The sequence below is a fragment of the Dipodomys ordii genome, unplaced genomic scaffold, assembly GCF_000151885.1.
Source record: "Dipodomys ordii isolate 6190 unplaced genomic scaffold, Dord_2.0 Scaffold46, whole genome shotgun sequence".
Taxonomy (NCBI): domain Eukaryota; kingdom Metazoa; phylum Chordata; class Mammalia; order Rodentia; family Heteromyidae; genus Dipodomys; species Dipodomys ordii.
The window spans coordinates 13,080,650-13,103,298 of NW_012267262.1; the positions used below are offsets into that span (position 1 = coordinate 13,080,650).

General features: G+C 42.4%; 1 protein-coding gene across 1 annotated transcript in view; it reads left to right on the forward strand.

Moving 5' to 3' along the window:
* The first annotated feature begins 5,681 nt into the window (after positions 1 to 5,681).
* Fjx1 (four jointed box 1) overlaps positions 5,682 to 22,649 on the forward strand; it is a 69,100-nt gene continuing 52,132 nt past the window's right edge. Inside the window, exons 1-3 of the mRNA XM_013019558.1 lie at positions 5,682 to 5,793; positions 7,985 to 8,123; positions 10,670 to 10,776. Of these exons, the coding sequence (XP_012875012.1) occupies positions 5,682 to 5,793; positions 7,985 to 8,123; positions 10,670 to 10,776 (358 nt within the window). The remainder of the gene's footprint in view (positions 5,794 to 7,984; positions 8,124 to 10,669; positions 10,777 to 22,649) is intronic.

Sequence of the window (22,649 nt, forward strand, 5' to 3'; positions counted from 1 at the left end):
TTCCCGCGGTGCTGCGCGAGTCACTGGGAACTGGAGGAGGGACGGGACAGAAGGAGGCAGGGCGGCTCTTACAGGGACCTCCCCAATCCCCAGCTGAGCCGGAGCTCGGGTTTCAGCTGGGCAGACTCCCCCATCCCCATCAGAGGGGAGCCACCACCTTCAGCCACAGCGACGGCGACGTCAGCCCCAAACTCTCCTCACCACCTTAACCCTTGAGGGGCCCAGAGGTGGCCCCCCGCAAAGCTCCCCACCTCCTGCCCTCCACCCCGCCCCAGGCTCTGTGGCAGTCCGGAGGGAGGCTAATGGGTACCCCTCGCAGCTCAGAGAGATGCCCAACAGGACTCTGGGGCTCCCACGGTCCACCAAGTGGAGATGGGTGGGCAGGAAGGATGGCGTGGAGACGCCAGGAGCACCTGGATGGAATAGAGGTAGAGCCATGGGGTGCCTGCCTCACCCCACCACCCACCACCCCACCACTGCGGGAGCCTGGGGTCGGGGCTAGGACGGGAATTCATTGCGCTTTCTCTGGATTGCGCCCTGATTAAAAGAGTGGCCTGGGGAAGGAGGCCAGGAGAACAAAGGAAGCCCACTGGCCTCCTCACACTCTTCCTCTCCCTCTAAGCTCTCTCTGTCCCCCTCTGTCTGCTCCAAGTGATTACAGTTTGGAAGCTAGTTGGCTAGGGAAATTCCTCATCTTCCCACCAGGCCCATATTGGTGAGTTCAGCAACAGAGAGCATTCCTGAGCACATGCCAGGCAGGGCGCTAGGCTCCGGGATCCTGTACAGGATACTGTCTCTATTGTGGCACCTTAAATGAGGAGGAAGGGTGCTTTCTAAGTTTTTGTGAGTTCTTCGCTTTTGTTTTTGTACCAGTACTGGGTCTGGATGCTGTCTCAGCTTTTTCACTCAAGACCCGCACTTCTTGATTTTTTTTTTTTTTTTTGTATGTGCAACCAGAGATAAGTCTCTCAAGGACTTTTCTGTCCAGGCTGATTTCCAAACAGAGATCTTTAGATCCGTTTCCTGAGTAGCTAGGATTAACAGGCATGTGCCACGGATTCCCAGCAAAGCTTTTGACTTCTACTTCTTCTTCTTTTTTTTTTTTTCAGAGTACTTGCAATGGTTTATTTTACATATCAACTTGATGAAGATATTCTGGACAGCTGTTCTGTTAAAACACTAATATGGATATTGCTGGGCAGGACTTGTGTAGTTGTGATTTGCATATATAATTAGGAAATTTTAAGTAAAGGAGATTATTCTGGATAATCTTGCCCATCCCTTCTCTATATCTATCTATGTATCTATGTATCCATCCATCTATCTATCAATCTATCTTCTCTCTGTGTTATCTATAGCTGTATCTATATCTGTGTATGTATGCAATCTCTCTCATTTAAAAAATTAACAGAAATTTATAAATATTTAGTGGGTGCCCTGTTGTAGTTTGATACATGTATATACCATGTTTTGCTCGTTCATGGTAAGTATATCTTATCAAGTACATATCTTCTCCAACATTTATTATTTCTTTGTGGTGAACACAATTTAAATCCTTTCTTGTAGCTTTTAAAAATATTCAGTACACTGTTGTTATAGTCACCCTAATGCATAACTGAACATCAGAAATTATTTCTCCTAACTGAAACCTACCTACCTACCTTTCCTCATCCCTCCTGGTAACCAGTCCCTGGTAACCACTATTCCACTGCATACTTGTATGAAATTAATTTTTTTAGATTCCACATATGAGTGACATCAATAGTATTTATCTTTCTATCCCTGCCTTATTTAACCTAATGTAATATTTTTAGTTCTATTTGTGCTGGCACAAATGACAAGGTTTCATCCCTTTTTCTTGTCTGAATACTATTGCAATGTACATATGTACCACAGTTTCTTTACCATTTATCAGCCAATGCACATTCATTCACTCAATTTCTTTTTTGTAGTTTTTTACAATAATTCGTTTCTAATGCATACTTTTATTATAAAGATACTGTACAGAGGGGTTTGTTACATGAGCAAGGTAATGAGTCCATGTCCTATTGAGCATTGTTACACCCTCATTTATATTCCCCCTACCATCCTTTCCTCCCCACCTCCACAACTCCTCCCTCCTCTTTCCCATCCTCCCCCATCCCCACAAAGTTGTAAAGTTCATTTTCAACATACTGTTTTGTACATCTCATTGTTACAATGGGTCATCCTGTATCCTTATTTCAGCATGTTGTTATTTCCCTTCCCCTCCCCAAATTAGAAAAATGTATATACAAGATGCAGGGCAGCAGAATCAAATACAGTGACAACAGGAGTTGTACCATGGGGGAAGAACATACAAAATAAACAAAAAAAATCACACATTTTGATTTCTGAACCAAGCACTGTTCTACAAACAGAAAAATGAGCCATTGAGAGTCAGCTCATTCCAGGCCACCCAGTTAGTAATGGGCTGAGCCAGGGTTTAAACCCAGAACTCTTGGGCCAGGGGCTCTAATTTCTAGGTTATTCAGCTTCTTAAGGTACTGCATATATAAAATTGTACTGGCCATTATACATACAATTCTGCCTAAACAGAATTTTAATTAACCGTAATAGTCACATTGTACAATAGGTATTGTTATCTACTTATTATGGATGCAGGAAAGAAGATTCAGAAATTCACTTGCACATGATCACTCACCTGAAAATGACAAAGTGAGACACACCCAAGTCTAATATGAAATTGGGGCTTTGGGCCATGCCTGTTTCCATATTTGTTTGTACAGTCAGATTAAAAAGATATGGGAGTGGTCATTCCAGGGCAGGCCTAGTGAAGAAAGTGGGATCTCAATCCACTGAGGGAAGTAGAGAAGACTTTCTAGAAGGACACTAGGAAAACAATGAACATTTCTGTTTACATCATCATTTGCATTTATACTCCCCCCCCCATGGATCCATGGCAAGTAACCATCAAAATACCTTTAAATTTGTTTAGATGGATAGATGGATGGATGATAGATGATAGATACATAGATGATAGATACATGATAGATATAGATGATAGGTAGATAGATACATAGATAATAGATAGATACATAGATAGATAGAGTAGGCAGACAGATAGATAAGTAGACATAGACAAACAGGTAGTTACATAGATAGATACATAAGTAGACACATGGGTAGATACATAAATAGATGCCAACAGAAGAAGATAAGCAGGTGTGTAGCTTGGACATGGCAAGAGGAGAGTATGAGCATGAATGTGGCCAATAATTGTCCAATGCTGGAATATTATTGTCTAGTGGTTGGGGCCATGATGATGTAGGAGTGGAGGATGCTGGGCCCGAAACAGTGAAATGGCTGAACATAAGAGCTCATCACTCAGAGGCCTGTGTTCAAATACTGATTTAAGTACTTTCTGGCTACAGGACATTTAGCAACTTAATAAACTCTCTTAATTCTCTATAAAATGGATCAATAATCTGCCCTATTGGTTGGAAGAAATTAATGAGATTTTGCATGTCAGGCCATAGCACAGTGCTCAACACTTGCAAATTGCACAATGAATGTTGACTAACATATGTAGTGTCTGTCTTGAGACTGACTGGAAAGACACATGGTGTTGGTCTTCCTCCCCTCCATTCCCCTTTGGAAGAAAAAAAATCTGTACACAACAAACATTAAAAAACAGTCTAACAGAGAAGGAAAATCACAAAGCATATGGAAGAGGTGCAGGGTAGAGGTCAGAGAAAGAGGTTCAGTCTATTGCTCGCCAGCAGGTCCTGCTCCTTGCATGATAGCAGCAGGACAGAGCTTTGTTTCCAAAAACCTGTGGGTATTAGAAGCTCTAGGGGGTCTCCTACCAGCTGAGAGGATGACTTCCTTCCTCCCTCTTCCTCCTCCATGGCCCTCTACCCACATGCACACACAGTCTCCCTACACCAATACCCACCAACAGCTTCACCCTTAGAACCACTGTACCCCCATCTGGACAGAAGGTACAGCCCAGAGAATGTTGCACATGTGTCACTGGAGAACACCGTGATTTGGGAACTTCACAACAAACCCTGAGTTGGGAGAAGAATGGGGTGGGGCATGACTATGACACAGAAAAGTCCGTAGTTTGCCTGAGGGGGTCACATAGCCCAACACCACTGGAGTTTGAACTCAGGGCATCAAACACTTGCTAGGCGGATATCTGCTATGAGCCATCTCACCAGTCCTTTTTGCTTCAGTTAATTTGGGGGGTAGAGCTGCCTGGGGAAGCCTTAAACCATGATCCACTTACTTGTATAGCTGGGATGATAGACCCACACCACCATACCTGGCTTATTGGTTGAGAAGGATCTCACTAAGTTTTTGCTCAGACTGACTTAGAACCACCGTCTTCCCAGTCTCTGCCTCCCAAATAGCTAGGATTATAGGTCTGAGCTACTGGACACAGCCAATTTCTTCTGTTTAATAGTTTTCTAAATCAGGTGTTCTTTTTTTGTCCAGTATTTGAACTCAAACTCAGTATCTGTGCTTTCACTCTTTGGTTGGTCCTCTACCAACTGAGCCATGACTCCAACCCCCAGGGCTTCTTAGGAGTTCCTTGTCGTCTGTTGAGAGGGGAATTTAGAGGGACTTTGAACCTGTCAAAAATTTTGTGCAAAATTTCCCTGTAGTTTCTGTTTCTGGAATAAGAAGGAACAGAGCCTTTTCTTAAAGTCTCACCTGTGAAATTCTAATACTTTCAGAATCACAATTCTTTACAAATTAAAACTGAAGAATTAATCAAATATTTCTCCGATTTGGAGAAAGCAATCTTGCCCTTTCCCGTGGTTGTTGAATCTGAAATATAAACTACACTGTGGATATTTGGAAGACACTCCACCACCACTTTTTAAAAATATTCTTAACTTGGCACTTGCTCTTGATCATGCTGCCTGGTGTGGAATCTAAATGAACGCCTTACTTCCTATTTCATCTGGTGGGTTACTGTGTCCAAGATGGCCTCAGTTTCCTCATCTGTTAAGTACCTGCCCACAGGGGATTGGGATAGAGGGCTCAGAACAGTGGCTAAAAACTAAGTACTCAATGATTATTAGCTATTCTTAGCTTGAATCTCCCTTTCCTACCCTTTCCTCCTCCTAACACTCCAGGGGAATCATTCACAAGGAAGACTTCGGGTGAAGAAAGGAAAAGTGACATGCTGGCAGGTGGAGAACAGCACCTGCAATTTAGAATTACCTCCTTACAACCCATGCTCAGAAATCAAGGATTTGCTGTATTGATGGAGTCCAGCCACCCATCTAATTACAAGTCATAATAAACACTCATTTTCACATGAAAAGATGAGGCCCTCTGACACAACCTGTCTCATTTTCAGTGTCAGCAGGGAGGCTGGCCACATACAGAGGGTGTGGCCGCACAGAAGGTCATCTTTGTGAATGCCCACAGTTCCCTAGTTCCCAGCTGTATCTTCAGCAGAACTCTACCTGAGCCACAAGTGCAGGCTGGGAAAAGCTTGAGGAAGGAGGACTGAGTGGGGTCTGTGTACTGAGAGACTTCCCCAGCTTCTGGTAATTAAGTTTGGTTTTCATCAGCTCTACAACACCCAAAGTTTAAGTCATCAGGGCCAGAGATGGAAAAGGAAAGCACAGTGAAAAACATAAAGGCTTCCACCAGAGCCTGCTCTGACTGGTCCCACAGTAATGGTCTGCAACCCTAATGAATCCCGGCTGTTCACCTTCACAGCACGCAGCCATGTTCTGCCTCCAAGTTTGGCTCGGCTCCACTCCTTTTCCACTGGGAGCGAGGCAAGGGGTAGGTGCGCCTGTGGTTCTTTCTCTGGCCACATTCTTGTGAATCTATGTCATTCTTCATGCAAATTGCTGAAAGCAGTCAAGTTTCTGCTTCAGAGGCAAAGCAGAGTTCTTCTCCCTAAATCATGTGAATTTGAAAAACTGACCAAATATTTCTGGGATTTGAGGGAGCATAATTTTATTCATATATAACAGTGATTGAGGCTAAGCTATAAATTGCATAGGAGATACTTGAAAGACCATCTCACTGGCCGTATTTATTGATTGGTTGATTGTATATGCCAGTACATGATATATTGGGGCTTAAACTTAGGCCTTGGGTACTCTCACTAATTTTTTTTTCCCTCAAGCTTGACACTCTACCATTTGAGCCACACCTCCAATTCTGGTTTTATTTATTTGCTAGTTCATTGGGTAAGAGTCTATGGACTTTCCTGCCTAGGCTGGCTTGAAACCAGGATCTTCAACTCTCAGCCTCTTGAGTAACTAGGATTACAGGCATGAGCCACCAGTGTCCAGCATCTTTTGCATTTTTTTTTATTATTTCTGGCTTAACACTTGCTCTTGATCATCATGCTCATGGGTAAAATACAAATGGACCCCTCAGTCTCTATTAAGCCTGAGCATGATACTTCATCTAATCTTGACTTCAAATCTATTCTTAACTTCTTAACTTCAAATGCATATTTATAAATCAATTCAAAATAAAAGTTATCAGTTGGAAGCAGTGGCTCAAGCCTGTAATCCTAGCTACTCAGGAGTCTAGACCTTGAGGACCATAGTTTGAGGCCAGCCCCGGAAGAAAAGGCCACAAGACTTTCCATCTCTGAAATGATCAACAAAAAACTAGGCTGGAGTCATGGCTCAAGTGTGACTGAAGAGTGGGATAGTAGTGGATAGAAGAACAGGGTTGAGATGTAGCTCAGGGGCAAAGTGCTTGCCTAACAAGTACAACATCCTGGGTTTGATCCCCAGTACCAAAAAAAGAAAAGACAAAAATATATATTTAAGAGCAGTCCTGGAAGATGCTTTGAACAACCAAGCAGAGATGGTCCCCAAATTATAATGGCTCAACTTATGATTTTCTGACATCAAAATGATATAGAAACTGTACTTCAGACTTTGAATGTGGATTGTTTCCCTGGGCTAGAAAAACGCAACACGGCACTTTCTTATAATTCTGTTGCAGATGCAGCAAACCAAAGCTCTCAGTCAGCCACACCATTGTGAGGGGAAACAACAGATACTCTACAGAGTCCTGGATTGCCAAGCTCCACGTTTTGGCTGGTTGGATTTATGAAATGAATATATGAAATTTTCCATTTGTGGAAAATGGTGTTTTCAACTTATGGTGCTGTTACCAGGAGCTAAATCAAGGAGCCTTTGAAGGCAAAAACAAACAAAACAAAACAAAAATCAGCTCAGTCAATTGACAGTATTCAGTGTTTGTCATCAGTCACCCAGACCTGGAACAAGGCTCGCATGGACAGACTGGTCCTGGTGACACGGTGGAGGTTACAGATGGCAGAGCAGCCTGGATGATAGCTTACCAAGGCCAGTCTATCTACTGCAACAGCTGGTGGTATGGAACCCACCAGCAACAGGGTCCATTGTTGAGCCCTAATAAAGTACCAGGCAGGCCCAGTAGCACTAGGACAGGGACCAGAAAATTTCCATTCCTAAAAAAGGTCCAAAATGATGCTAGTGATGCTGGTCCCTAGACTTCCATTTGAGGAGTAAGGACTCAAAGGAGCAGATATTACCTCCTCAGGCTGGAATACTGGAAGAAAGGACAGCTCTTTAACAGGCTCTATCAGAAAGAACTTTGCAGGGAGCACTTGGGACACATCCTCTTGGCAGCTAGTATCCATACATTTAGTCTGAGCTGATTTAGGAAAGCTTCAAAGCTTGTTCACCGGAAAGAAAGGGGTTACTCTTGGTTAGGTAGCTTAGAGGGGAACAGCATGAACTACGCAGTATCTGGAAGAATTCGGGGTTTGTAACTGTTTTCTCTTCTTCCTCTGTCCTGCTGGCTTGACCATGGGCTTTAAACTTTCAACCTGGAGCTTCATGATCTGAAACAGAATTGTCATCAGGGGGAAGTATGCTGTTCCCCAAAGTAGTTAGGAGGTCAGGAGGGATCTGGCAGTGGCTGTTCCCCATAAATCCAAGACTGCACATGCCTCTTTTAGGTTCTGCAAACATGCTTGGTTCCTTCATCACAGTGGGCCTCTCGGAGCCTCAGCTCAACCATAAATCAGACTCCACCGATGCTGAGTTGACACCAGCCTCCTCTTGGATGTCTCTCTGGTGGACTGGGCCCATTTACCTGTAATTTAGCTCTGGACTGTTTGCCTGGTCATATTTCATTGGAAAGCCTGATCTCATTTAAGGTTTGTGTTTCTAATTCTGTTTCTGGGCAGGTAACCAGTGGGAGGCAGCCAGGGAAATGTAAACAGTTAATGAAATCTAACAGGATCCACACTTTTAGTGATATTTCATGCCTCCAACAAGTTTGTCTCTCACATTTCCTCCACTGGGCCTTTCCTCCAGGGGCTAGTCTAGGTCTGTTCTCCATCACCATGTCAAGTGATTAAGGGAAACACAGGTGTCTGTAGTCGTTAGAAATCAAAATCCACCTGCTAGACCATGTGTAAGAAGGAGGGCAACTCAGGGTCAGCCTGTTCAGGGTGGGTGGAGGGTGAGTGTCTGGCTAGGAGCCCATAGGGGACCACAAATTGTGCTGGTTTCCAGAGAAAAAGTCTCCTGGGAGTCAGGTGAGAGGCTCACCTGCAGCCAGATGTCTGGGTACTATTCAACAGTGGTCCCTGAAGGTCTTGAAAGTGGATATTTTTTTTCTCTTAATGCCCTGGAAGCCATTTACTGCTCAAATCTGCTCCTTCTTTTTGTGAGTCTTCATGTACATCTTGTTCCTCCTATGTGTATGCTAAATCCTCACATGTTTGTCTCTCCCCATGTCTTCTACTCTCCTGTATTCTTCTCACCTTTTCTCTTCTCTTTGTGTGTGTAGGGGTGTGTGCACCAGTACTGGAGCTTGAACTCATAGTCTCATGCTCTAATTTGACTTTTGCAGTGAAGGCTGGTGTTCTACCACTTGAGCCACACCTTCACTCCCGGTTTTTTTTGATAGTTAATTGGAAATAAGGATCTTTTGGATTTGTCTGCCAGGGCTGGCTTCAAACCTCAATCCTCAGATCTCAGCCTCCTATGTATTTAGGATTACAGGTGTGAGCTACCAGCACCCAGTTCTTCCTCCTTTAACTCCCTTTATCTTCTCCTCTTTTTCCTTACTTTTTTTTTTTTTTTGGTCTGTCATGGGCTTGAACTCTGGGCCTAGGCACTGTCCCTCAGCTCTTCAGCTCAAGGCTAGCGCTCTACCACTTGAGCCACAGCACCACTTCCAGCTTTTTCTGTTTATGTGGTGCTGAAGAATTGAACCCAGCACCTCATGCATGCAAGGCAAGCACTCTACCACTGAGCCACCTTCCCAGCTCCTCCTCTTTTCCTTACTACAGGAAATCAAGGTTCAATGACCTAAATATGAGGGCAGACTGAAATAGCACTTAAACAAGAAAAGGGGATGCTTGGGCAAATGACTGATACACATCTATATCAAACCCTTTGGACCAGGAGATCCTGATCCTGTAGGAGGCACAGGAAATGGACTGGGTGGGGGTTGGGGGACCTCCAGGTAAAATTGTGGAGTGGCTCATTCTGTCACCATCCTCCATTTTGACTCCTTCCCCAATCTGGCATCTGCTCATATGTCCTGCCACTGCTGCAGCCTGTCCTCCAGGTCTCTTCCTGCATTGCCATTGCTCAGAGTCAATGCCATGTCTGCCAGTGCTATACCCTGCAACCCCCATCTCATCCTTCCCCACACTCACATGAGGCGCTTGGGGCAGCCCTCTCTGCTAGAGGTCATTGTGCTATGTAAAGCTCTTTTGCCCAGAAATCAGCTTCAGACAGATAGCACTGAAGTATGTTCCTGAGTTTAGGGTGTACCACCAGGGAGCCCACTCAGGGAGGCTGGCTTTCTTCCATCCTAATGACCCCACATGGAGTCACTTGACTTGGTCCCCTGACTTTTCCTTAGCACAGCCCTGCTCTATGTCTCTGTGGTTGTAAGAAAGTATTTGTCACACATGTGCATTGCATAAATTCCCACATGTACCAAGAGCAACATGGCTAGAACTCAGTTCTCTGTCTTAGCTGTGTGCCCTGGGAGGGCTGGCCTTTCTCTCTAGTTCTAATTCCCTCTATGTAGAACAAAGGGTTGGACCACTGAGCTCAAAACTCCTAAGCCTCCAGCTTCAGTGGGTTTCTACATATATAACCAAGAGAATCTCAGGGGTTTCTGATCTGTGGATTGAAATCAGGTATCTATCATAACCATTTCATTCATCCATGACTTTTTCTCTCTGGGATCTTAGAGAACATAAGCGACCCATGACACCTCTCCTATCTGATGATATCCCCCAGAGTTGTCTCCTAACTGCCCATCAACTGACAAGTTACCATAGACATAAGCAGCAACTGGATTTCTAATGTCTCCCATCCCACTCACCAGCACTGCCTACATTAAGATTCCCAATTGTTCCCAGTGTGTGCTCCAGCGGCTGTGCTATCAGACTAGCCTAAGAGCACTCCAGACCACAGAAAGGAGCTGATTTCCTCATTCTCCTCATTCTCACACTGCTGGGCTTCCAGATGCCAGCAGGCTTTTCTGTTCTGCTCAGAAGTGATGAAATTATCCCTCTCCCTCACATGGTGCCACCCAGACCTATAAAAGGCCCTGCCTATTTCCTCAAGGGTCACCAGGTCTATTGCACAAAGTCTTGTTCATTCTTGCACAGGACCCTGATGCAGTGCAAAGATGACCATCCCCTTGCTGCTCCCAGCTTGGAGTGGGAGAGCCTATTTGTAAATCACCTGCTGATGGTCACCGATTGCTTCTGCAGACGTGAGTTCCATTTTGAATTCCAGCTGAGATGTTACCACAGTCCTCGCATACACACACACAGAGACACACGCAATTCTATAATTTATATCATTGCAGCAAATAAATCAAAGTAATGCATGAGTGAGCAGTGAGTGAGTGTGACTTTATGTGCAAGAAGTAAAACAGGAGAGGACTGCAATAGCAGAATCCTGGCAGTTCATTCAGTATGCCAAACCACATTACCAGGTAAAAATTAGAATTCTCCTCTCCAACTCTTTGCCCCCATATATTCTAGAAGCAGGTTTCAATCTCCAAAGGAAACCTGCAACAGTGTTGCTGGTGACATTTGAAACCCTGTACTTGCTAACAAGAAAGAAAATATCAAAGTGATGAGAGAATAAAATCATATGCTATAAAAGGAAGGCTTTTTTTTTTTTTGGTAGTCAATATAGGATGCCTGGAAAGAAAAATACAGCCTGGATGCTCAGTCTGGAAACCCTGCATAGTGCTATTTTAGACTAATGTAAAAAGCTATGTATAAGATCAGGACATAATAACAGCTATTTTTTTCCCTTCCTGTAGGAATGAGGCCTAGAAAGCAGCTATTAAGAATCTGGGCCCAGAATTTTGAGTAAGGAAACTTAGAATAAGGGCCTCATTTTATGATCTGTTCTGCCTGATCGGGACCCAAGAGAAAGTCAGACTATAGCCTCCTGTGGTAGAGACAGATGCATTCAATAGTTGAATTTGTATTGACTGATAGAAGGTGATAGAACTGGGGGAGGTTTAAGGAAGTTGCTTCTGAAAACTGTGGAAAAGTCAGTTCAGACTAAGCATAACTGCTACAAAAGGCAAAGCAGCCAGGCATCAATGGCTTGTGCCTGTAATCCTAGCTACTCAGAAGGCTGAGAGATGAGGATCCCAACTTGAAGCCATCCTCGCTAAGAAAGTCATAGACTTAACTACCAGAGAGAAGGAGGAAGGGGGGCGGAAGAAGAGAAGAGAAGAGAAGAAAAAAAAAAGAAAAATGGAGCTGTGGCTCAAGTGGTAGTACACCAGCCTTGGGCATAAAAGTTAAGGGACAGCGCCCAGGCCCCAAGTTCATGCCCTAGTACTAACACAAAGGGAGGAGGGACAAGGCAGAAATCACCTGTTCTTCTGTGGTCTCCTGACCACTCTGTACCCCATCCCCATTGGCATCCTCTCGAAAAAGTCCTTGTAAAATGGCCTGATTGACATCCTGAGTACAAAGCCTGGTTACCAACCCCCACTAAACCTAGGACCATAAATTCTAGAGGGATTTGGAGATAATGGTGGAGAAGGCCAAACAGCAGCCACAGAAGTGCCTTCCAATCGTTCATTTCCTGACAGAGCCCTAAAAATAGAAACTTTCTCCAGACTCCATGGAATCTGGGGTCTCTGCTGCCATGTCTGGAAACCCATCAACTGCTTACTTTGGTAACGGGGTCTGTGACAACACTCTTGGCTTTCATCGCTGTTTCTGGCACAAGCACTACGAAGCGCTTCTTTCTTTTTTGGTTTTAAGTCTCACTTTTCATAGAAGATAAATCAACTGTAGAAGTCTGTTATGAAAACCAACTTGGCAAGCCAGGGCTCCTAGAGAGAAGCAGAGGTAGCTTGATTTTCCATTATCTCAGTGTAAAACAAGTAAATTCTCCCTTAGGACGCTCTGGGGTCATCAGTAGTGATTTAAACCATGGCCCTTGGCCGACTCTGGTCTAGAGCATGATCTAATCAGGACTGGAATTCTCAAAGAAAAAGAGTAGGGGAGAAAACACTCTGCCCTAGATGTGAAGTTTTCAAAGCTATCTCAGTACAAGGATGTTTTCCCTTTCTGCCAAAGCCTCCCCAGAGGGAATCTTCCAAAGGAAGCTGATTCTCTGCATCTTTTAAAGGTCCTTTTGTTCTGTAAAATGAGCAAGGTTAAGCCTGGGCCAGCTTTTCTTTTCTTCATTCCCTCGGCTGACAAGCTCAGGCTTTTCCTGGTTTGATGGCTTTGCTGCAAATGTGGGAAGCTGAATGACCTTACACAAGGATTTAACCCTTGCCTAAGCCTGTCTCTCTCTGTATGGCTGCAATCTGAACTCATGTGGAAACTCGGTTGGTTTGATGTTTGTGGAAATTAAAGGAGGCATTTGATGTAAAGTGACTAGCTTAGCACATTGCCAAGTAAATCCAATCATTTTGTAGAGAAGCAGTTGTGTGATGAAGAGTATGGGCCTACAGTTGAAGATGCTGTGTTTGAACCTTAGCTCCATCACTTTCTATGTAAACTACCTGAGTTCTCCCTTTAAAAAAAATGTTATGACAAAGGTGATGTACAATCTTCTGAAGTATCTAAAGAAAGAATACAAATGACTTACCACATCCTATTACCCAAGGTACATTTGGACCCCAAGTATGCACAGATGTGCTTGATGCAGGCAGGGCAATCCAACCTAAATCTGGCTGTAACTGTTCCATGGTGATCCTAACCAAAAGTCCCCACCCCCCTTTTTTCGATAACCTCTAAATAGCCTTTTCTATAACCAGTGTCTCCTACCTCAGACCCTATAAAAGCCTAACTCCAACCCCCTCCTTCTTGTATAAACCTCTATTCCCATGGGAAGGTTGCTTGCCCTTTGCTGTTGTAATAAATAGCCCTCACCTGTCAAGATCAAGTCTAGTCTGTTCTTTCTTCTCCATGTTCCTAACAATAAGTACATTTCTTTTGGGACAATGTCACCCCTACCTGACAATGTCAGGTACCTCTCTCAGCTACCTGATTTCTAGAAGCCATAGTTTTCTCATCTGTAAAAGGGTGTGACAATGCTGTGTGTCTGGCACTTTAGATGGTTGTTAGGAGGAGACAATGACACAAAACACTCAGACCATACAATAAATAGTAGGTAAATGAGAGCACTACTATGACTTGAAAAAATGATGATGATAGCAATCATAGCTACTCATACCAATGCTGTTTCCAAAACATTATTTAGGGATCTTTGAGTACTAGGCAAAGCAAGTCACTTCTAGAAAAAAAACAAGAGAAAGATATATCAGAGGGACTCTGAAACAGCTGACAGAATCAGAGGGTAAGTCAAATGGTCAAACATCTCCAAGAGGTAGGAAAGAGCCCTGGTGTAAATCATGTAAACTGATGATGGTGTTTTCAGGGTGTTGCTACACCTCTACCGGGGCCCCATCTTTGAGCCTTCCCCTCCTCTAAACAAAGTATGTGGTTTTTCCAATTACGATGTTGATGGAAAGACAGCCACAGTCAGTGGGTAAAAATAGTAAAATAGCTGCAACCAGTAGTTTTAGGACCTTATGGACAATTATGCTGCTCCTTACCCCAGGGGGTGGACTGTTCAACACTCCTAAAATCTTATTTCCCACTTGTCCAGACTTCCTATAGCCAGTTGAAACGTTCCTGGCCTTCCTGGGAAAGAAAACAAACAAATAAATGGGTCCTTCCCCACCTAGCTCCCAAATTCCAGAGGAGGGGATAAAAGAAAACTCTGGAGCAGCATGTAGATCATTTGCTCTAACCCTCTGTCCATTTCCACAAACAGCTTCATCTTTCTCTTTGCAATCAACTTCTCTTCTGTTTGAGTTTTTCACTATTCTTGGCTTTACTATTGTTATTATTATTGTTGTTGTCATTATTATTATTATTATTATATTTGGTCCAGCATGGGGTTTGAAGACTGGGCCTGAGTGCTGTCCCTCAGCTCTTCAGCTCAAGGCCAGTGCTCTATCACTTGAACTACAACACCACTTCGAGTTTTCTGGTGGTTTATTGGAGATAAGTGTTTCATGGCCTTTCTTGCCCAGGCTGGCTTTGAACCGTGATCCTCAGATCTCACCCTCTTGAGTAGCTAGGATTATAGGCGTGAGCCACGGGTGCCTGGCTTTGTTGTTGTTGTTGTTGTTTTTAATGCCAGTCCTGGGGCTCAAACTCAGGGCCTGGGTGCCATCCCTGGGCTTCTTTTTTCTCCAGGCTAGTACTGTACACTTCTGACTTTTTCTGAGTAGTTCATTGGAGATAAGAGTCTCAAGGACTTCCTTGTCCAGACTGGCTTCAAACCAAGATCCTGAGAGCTCAGCCTCTTCAGTAGCTAAAATTACAGGAGTAAGCCACTAGCACCTGGCTCCTAGCTTTATTTCTATATCTAGAGAACAAGGACCTCCTCACCTATACTGCTCATGTATCAGTGTGATCTAGTAAGGAGAAAGAGTTAACCAAAGGAAAATCTAGCTGGTGCCCAAGGAAGGGAGCTGGCAAGCTGGACTGGTAGAACCAACTCATGCCAAATGTAATTATGAGCAATCCTACCATTATTGGTATTTCTTATCAATATTTATGATAGCAGTGGTTGTAGTAGTGGCTGTTAATATTATTCATCCAAGGAAGGAGACATAAAGCAATCAAAAACAGGAGTGTCAGAGCTGGGGACAGCTATCATCTCAGTTACTCAGGAGACAGAGATTCAGAGGATCACAGTTTGAGGACAGCCAGGGCAAAAAAGTTAGCAAGATTCATTTGTTTGATCAATAACTCAGGTATGATGGTACATGCCTCTGGTCAGCTCACACCTATAATCTTATCTCCTCAGAAAGCTGCTATCAGGAGAATCACAGTTCAATACCAGCTCAGGCATACAAAGTTTATAAGACCCTATGTTAACAGAAAAAAAAAACTGGTATGGGGGTTCATGCCTGTCATTCCAACTACAGTGGGAAGCATAAACATAGAGAATCTCAGTCCAGGCTGGCCTGGGAAAGAAAGCAAGAACAAATCTCAAAAATAACCAAAGCAAATTACTGGAAGTATGGCTCTAATAGTAGAGCATCTGCCTAGCAAGCTCAAGGCCCTGAGTTCAAACCCCAGTACCACCAAAAACAAACAACTACAAAAACCAGTGATGCTGGGTACTGGTGGCTCAGACCTGTAATCCTAGCTACTCAGGAGGCTGAGATCTGAGGATCACAGTTAAAAAGCCAGCCTGGACAGGAAAGCCCATGAGACTCTTATCTTCAATTAAACACCAGAAAATCAGAAGTGGAGCTGTGGCTCAAAGTGGTAGAGTACTAGCTTTAAGAACTCAGGGACAGCACCCAGGCTCTGTGTTCAAGCCCCATGAGCCACAAAAAAAAAAAAAAGTGGTGTCAATGAAATCAGAACTGAACTTTATGGATACTATTATTTCCTAGGTAATCAGAATACTCATAAAACTAACACTGAACACTGCTTTTATTCTTCTTTTACAAAAATTATGTTTCTTAAAATGCCTTTGACTTTGGGAAAATGATCATTTCTCTGTAATAAAACAAAGGCCATCGTTTCTTGTCTTCTTACTAAGTGTTTGACACTGTGTAAGGACTTGACCTCTTTTATCTCACTCATTGTATTGCCAGGTTGGGTCAGGAGAAATGATTAACCATTGTTAAATAAAGTTTAATGGAAACAATAAAAATTAATGTTGAAGTCATAATAATACTTTATCATTGTTAATAATTAATACCAAGTGATGGTAGTCTTTAATTTTGTAATAAAGCTTCTTTATATAGTGAATCAGTCATTCAATTCACCAGGACACACTATTAAATCTATATAACTACTTGCCCTGGCCCATTCATGCTACATAAAGCTGTCCATGTGAGAAGCGATCAAATAGCTAGTCAATGTCTGTGATTCAGCTGCCCTTGTGAAAGTATATGTGGTGAAACAGGATAAATAGTCTGGGATTAGCACAGTTGATGTGTGTTGGTATTTGTTGAAGTGCATAGAATAAAATGCTGTCACAGCATTTTAAAATTCTTCTGCAAACAGGACTAACTTTCAGAAATCAAATATCTGCTGGGTTCTTTGGCTTAATCCATATAGTGTTCATCCTTAACATCATTTGTTTTGTCTTAGTAGAGAGTCCTCTGTAGCAAAGAGCAATGCAGGATCCTTCTTCCCACCATCGCTTGCTTCTCTGAGCCTCTCTGGACTGGGTGTCAGAACTTCCCAAGCTTTCTGCTTTGCATCCCATCTCTTGAGAGATACATCCTGCCTTGTATTGTGAAGAATGCTTTAGAAGCTATTTTTTTTCTTTTCTTTAGGGGTGATGAGCTTACATTGACTTTTCTATCCTCCTCTGACATCTTTGCCAAGCCTAGCAAAACACCTTTGCAGTATCAGGGATAGGAGACAAGGTTCTTTGCAGAGCTGTCTTAGACAGGAAGGATGCATTCACCCCTATCCCCCCACCCCCCACCCCTGCAACTCCAGCCAGGCTAGCTATCATCATCTCCCTTAATCACTGCTGAAGAAAGGGAATAGGAAAGCAGCCTCCAGTGAAAAGTTCTCACAGGAACACAGGAAAAGACCACCCAGGCTGCCAGCAACATTGTAACCCCATGGAGACAAATAGAACACACTCCAGCAAGACAGCCATGGAAAAAGTCTTATTTCATAGTGGTATTGAAGCCACTTCACTGAAAAAAAAGTCTCCGTTCCATCCTTCCTGAGCTAAATGCTTAGTAGTTCTGCTGGCTTCAAATCCTGCCTATAAACCTTAGAGCAAAGCCAGAGGAAATGGGTGCAGGGTCCTTGGAGACAAACTTATTCTCTTTAATAATTTTATAAAAAAAAAATTAGCCCTGCACCTGCCCCTCATCCTGTGCATATATCCTCTCATAGTTGTGTTGGCAATCTGACTATCTAACTCAAACTAAAATAGCTGGGTATGGAAGAGGAAAAGAGCCACATGTAGCTTGAAGGCATAAGAAGAACAATAGGCAGTACTTATGTTAATCAGCTTTCCATTATTGTAACAAACACCTAGGATCATCAGCTTATAAAAAAGAAATGTTGATCTTAGCTCATGTTTTTAGCTGTTCTGGTCTGTGGTCACAAGGTCCCATTGCTTTCAGGCCTGTGCCAGGCATAATGTCATGCTGAAAAAAATTCCATTCATCTCATGTGCTGGGGGCAAAATAAAGGGAGAAGGTGAAAAGGTGGGGTCAAGCTATCCCTTTCAAGGGAAAGCCCTCAATGACCCAAAACCTTCCAGTAGGACAGCTCTTAAGTTTCAGAGTACCACATATAATCACTTCCTCCAGGAACTCTTTTCTGATTACCCCAAAGTGTGTGAGCTGTTCTTATATTGGACTAGAAATGTTTATTTCTTAGCCCACTTTCCTCCTGTCAAGAAGAAACACCATCACACTATTCCCAGTATGTAATTCTGTCTCCTCTAGAGTATGGAGAATGGGGGAGGACACCTATCCCTCACCAGAATAGTGACCACATCAAAGCAAGAGGGTCATAGAGACAGAAGTTGTCAAACTGCAGGTTCTACCCAGTGATTCCTGGATTCCAGGCCAGTCTTCCTTCAGATGAAAACCTGTTAAATCATTCTGCTTAATATGTGGCCCATCTCTGTATTTAAAGCCAAAGGATTCTAAGTGAAATGTTGAATCTGTACCTTGAGACTTGCGTATCATGACCCTGAACCTTAGTCTCTTACTCTATAAAGTGAAATCGTACTGCTCTGTTGGATAGATTCCATGATACAGCGAGTTCCCAAGATACCAAATCTATCCGGGCAGTTTGTGTACTATATATAGGAACTCAGGTTAGAGCACAGTTGGAGGCCAGAATTCAGCCCAGTTTCTACTGACTAAGCCCTGCCACGTTTGCCCAAAGGGTGTTTGCACAAATATTCTCTAATATTTGCAAATATACTCCCAAAATGGTGCTGGTAAGGGCTTTGTACATGTTAGGTCTTGGCCAGCACTAATTGAATCTTAAATTTCTTATTTCCACGGAGAGAAAAATAAAAACTATTGTTGCTGAAATAGCAATAATTTGAGCATACTTTTTTCTGGGTGGCAATATAGCAGAACAGTTAAAAACAAAAGCTTTGACGTTAGTCTGGGGTTTGATCCCCAAATCTACCACTAACTATTCTGAATTGTCATAAGCCAGATGCATAATCTCTGAGTTTCACTTTCATCATCTGTAAAAGGGGAATAATTTGGGAGGATTAATGGTAACTTTGTAATTACTATCTCCTGAATACCTCATGTTTCAAGTGTTCCAGGACATAGCTTTATGGAGAAGTAGTCCCCCAGATCACCAGAGGTAATCAAACATTCATTATGGTAATTGGTATTTATTAAAGTCCTAATGTGTTCTAGGCTCTGGAGGGCTTATACGCTTATTGAGGATTTCCTGTTTGCCAGATAATGTGCTAAGCACTTCATACACATGATTTCATTTATACCCACAACCACCCTATGCAGCAAATTCTATTATTATCTGCTTGAGGGAAACTTACTAAGAAGGTAATGAATCGATATGTGTAAGCATGTGAGCTAATGCTAAGCAAGTAAAGATAGATTTTATTTCTGTGGAAGACAAGTACAAGGTTGTACTTTCAAGCAAGATGGTAGCTAGGAATTTGAGTGAGTATTGGAGGCAACCTAGACACCTATTTTTTGGATATTTTGTGTAAACAGAGAATGAAATATTATACAGCAGTCAGAAGGAATTCTTGCCAGGTGGAAGTGGCTCATGCCTGAAATCCTAGCTACTTAGGAGGAGACTGAGATCTGAGGGTTCAAAGCCAGCCCAGCAGGAAAGTCTGTAAGAGTCTTATCTCCAATAAACAACGCAGAAAAATCCAGAAGTGGCACTGTGGCTCAAAGGATAGAGTGATGCCCTTGAGCAAAAGAAGCCCAGGGACAGCATCCTGGCCCTGAGCTCAAGCCCTAAGAATGGCACAATAAATAAACAAACAAATAAGTTCCTAATTTATATCTAGGAAGAGGAATAGATTTCAAAAACTGTGTCAGATTGAAAATGCAAGAAACTGGGTAGGATTTAGAACACAAGAAAATAGGGCAGTCGTATGCCAAATTCAGTCCATCATGAATATTAGGGTTCACTTACTCTTTCCAGATGCTGCCATTCGGTGTGCACCAAAAATAATGGAGAGTAAAACACAGAGCCTTCCCACAAATTTCCAGAGCCTGGGGTGCGTTCACTAAATGAGAAAGGGAAAATATCTCCACCACAGGTATGCATCTTGCCAATGATTGTCCCTCTGGGTTGGTAGATTAGTTTATCTCTCCCACTTATGTCCTTGTAAAGTGGAAGAAACAAAAGCTTTGGTGAGCATGTTAAATTGAAACTAGAACTACTTAAAAATAGTAATATATGTATATATATATATATATTTTTTTTAAGTAGGGAGTGGTAGCAACTGAGAAGGTGAGAGCCCTTCTGAAGAAGCTTTTGTTAACTAATGTAATAGTTTCCTGAATAACTACTCTCTGCCCCTGCTTGTTGAATTAAAAGGAGCTACATGGGAATAAGAAAAGGACTCAGTACTCTGCTCAAATATCTGGAGTACTACTACAAGCACTACAGAAGCACCAAACAGCACAGTCAGAATTTGGGGTTAATGGCAGGTATATCTTGGATCTGCAAATAGAAACCAAGACTTCCTCCAACACTTGTCTCATTTCTGGAACTCCTTGGCTGCTGCCAATGTGATTGTCTACATCCTCATATCCTAGCACACTTGGGGAAAATGCCTTCTCCAAAACACTCTCAGCACCCTTCAGGTGCACATCCCCCTCCAGCAAATCCCCAGCCAGTGGAAAGGTCACTGTTTCCATCACCTTTCATGGGACTAATTCATGGCCCCTCCAATCTAAAAGTCATTTAAACCATCATGTGTCACTCTCCAAAGTCCCCCAGAAGAACAAGGACAAGTGCTTTGCTGCACAATAATTGTCCATTATCAGTGGTGATACCCGACTCTGAACAGATGTGGCTGGGATTAAGTTGTGGAGAGTGTTAAGTGAAATTACCAGGACCCAGCAGGAAGAAGGATACCTCCTTGTTGTCTCCCAAGTGACAAGAAAGTCATTATGGTCTTTAAGCAATATTGGGGCAGCATAAAGATCACCTGATTATAAAGGACCTCAGAAAAAGGGAGGGCCACCTTTGAGTACATTGTGACAGCTCACCTTTTTGTGCACACCCTGGGTTATTTTCCCCACACATTGTATTTGGATTTCTAGAAAGTCAGTGAAGGAAGAGCAAATCATCTTCAATGACTTCTCTTCTTCTCTGTCCTTCCTACCCTGACTCTTCCTCTCCACCCCCGCCCCCAACTTTGGAAAACTGCTAACCATGACTTCTAATGTTGACTATCACAAATAAACTGTAACTGACTGAAGCAATAGAAATGCACAGAGAATTTAATTTGTTACAGCAGCTGATCTACTTTGACAATACAATTCATTACTGTTTTCATAAGACAACAACCTAAAGTCAATTCAAGAAAGAATACTCATTTGGCTTCAGGAGTCTGTCTATTTATCTTGAAAGCATCTCAATAATGGCAGATGGTGAGAAAATATTTGCAGTATATCTTACAGTCAAGAAGTTATGACTAAGGAGCACCAGTTCTAAATATAGAACATAAATCAAGACATTATCAAAGGATATAAACAATTCACAAAGTTACAAATGACTAGTGAATGCATGAAAACAAGTTCGTCTTCATTAGTAAGCTGGGAAATGCAAATTAAAATAGGAATGAAATCATTTTTTATCAACTAAATTAGAATGGATCCAGTTAGCTTAACTTGACATTATTTAGTATAGGCAAGTATTTAGGGAGAAAATATACTCCTCTCCCAACCACATTGTAGCAATTTACACTAGCACTAGAAGTACCAGCTGTAAATTTTTTAATGGTAATTCGGTTCTACTTATCAAAACACCAGTGTGTTTCCTACCAAAATACAAGACATAGGTACCTTTTGGCTCAGTAATCACATTCCTAGGAATATTTACATACAAGTGATACAAGTTAGTAGAAAAGCAGCCAATCAGGGAATTTTGATCTACAAAGTTTACAGATGGCAAGATAAGCTGTAAAACTAAAATCTTCCTGACAGTGAAATAGGGCAATAGGATACAAAAGAATAAGGAAATAAGAAGGACAAAAGAATGTGGGAATGTCTATGCCACATGTTCTCTTTCTCTGTAATATTTCTTTTCTTTCCAATGAACTTTCCTATCATCTTTACAATGTTTGTGTCTTGCTTGAGTTCTTCTCTTGTCAAATACAAGGACCAAGATCAATTAAGCTGCCCTAAAATTTCTGCTAACATATTTGATGTATTGTCTGGGAAGTTAGAGATGATGTATTTTCCTTAGACTCATCAGATGGTTCCACAAGATTATGTGTTAAAGGATCAGTTGTAGAATTCATTGTCATATTAAAAAGATACCTTAATAATAGCTATCAATATAAGAATCTGTCAAACATACAAGTTCAGCATTATGATGAAAATAGATGTAACAGATTAAACAGAAGGAACTTTTCCTATTGCCTTTAAATTCTACTAATGCCCAAAGGTGAAAATAACTATTCATTCAACAGACACATTCTAACTCATATCCCCACCTCCAGGTATTGCTTTAAAAAGTGTCTAGAAAGGCAAATGTGGTTTTCAGTGATGTATAACTGCCTCCATTTGCCCAATGAGGTAACTAGCAAATCTCTTTAACCCAGAAGAAAAAAAAGTCAAGCCAAACATGCAATCTAACTGGTGTGTTTCTCTTCCAAACGTTACCATCAGCCACAAATCTGTGATTTTTGCCAGGGAAAAAGTTGTTTATTATTCCACTGTTGTCATGGCAGCCATGTTTCCATTTTATCCTCCTTTTCTCCCCACACATCATGCCACTAATACATGTTCCAGACCTGCCGTCCCCGACATTTTGACGAAATAAAATCCATTGAGAAAGCCAGTCCTGCGGTTTGAGTCTAGTCTATTATTTTCAATGATTACATCAGCAGAGGGGGGTAGGGAAT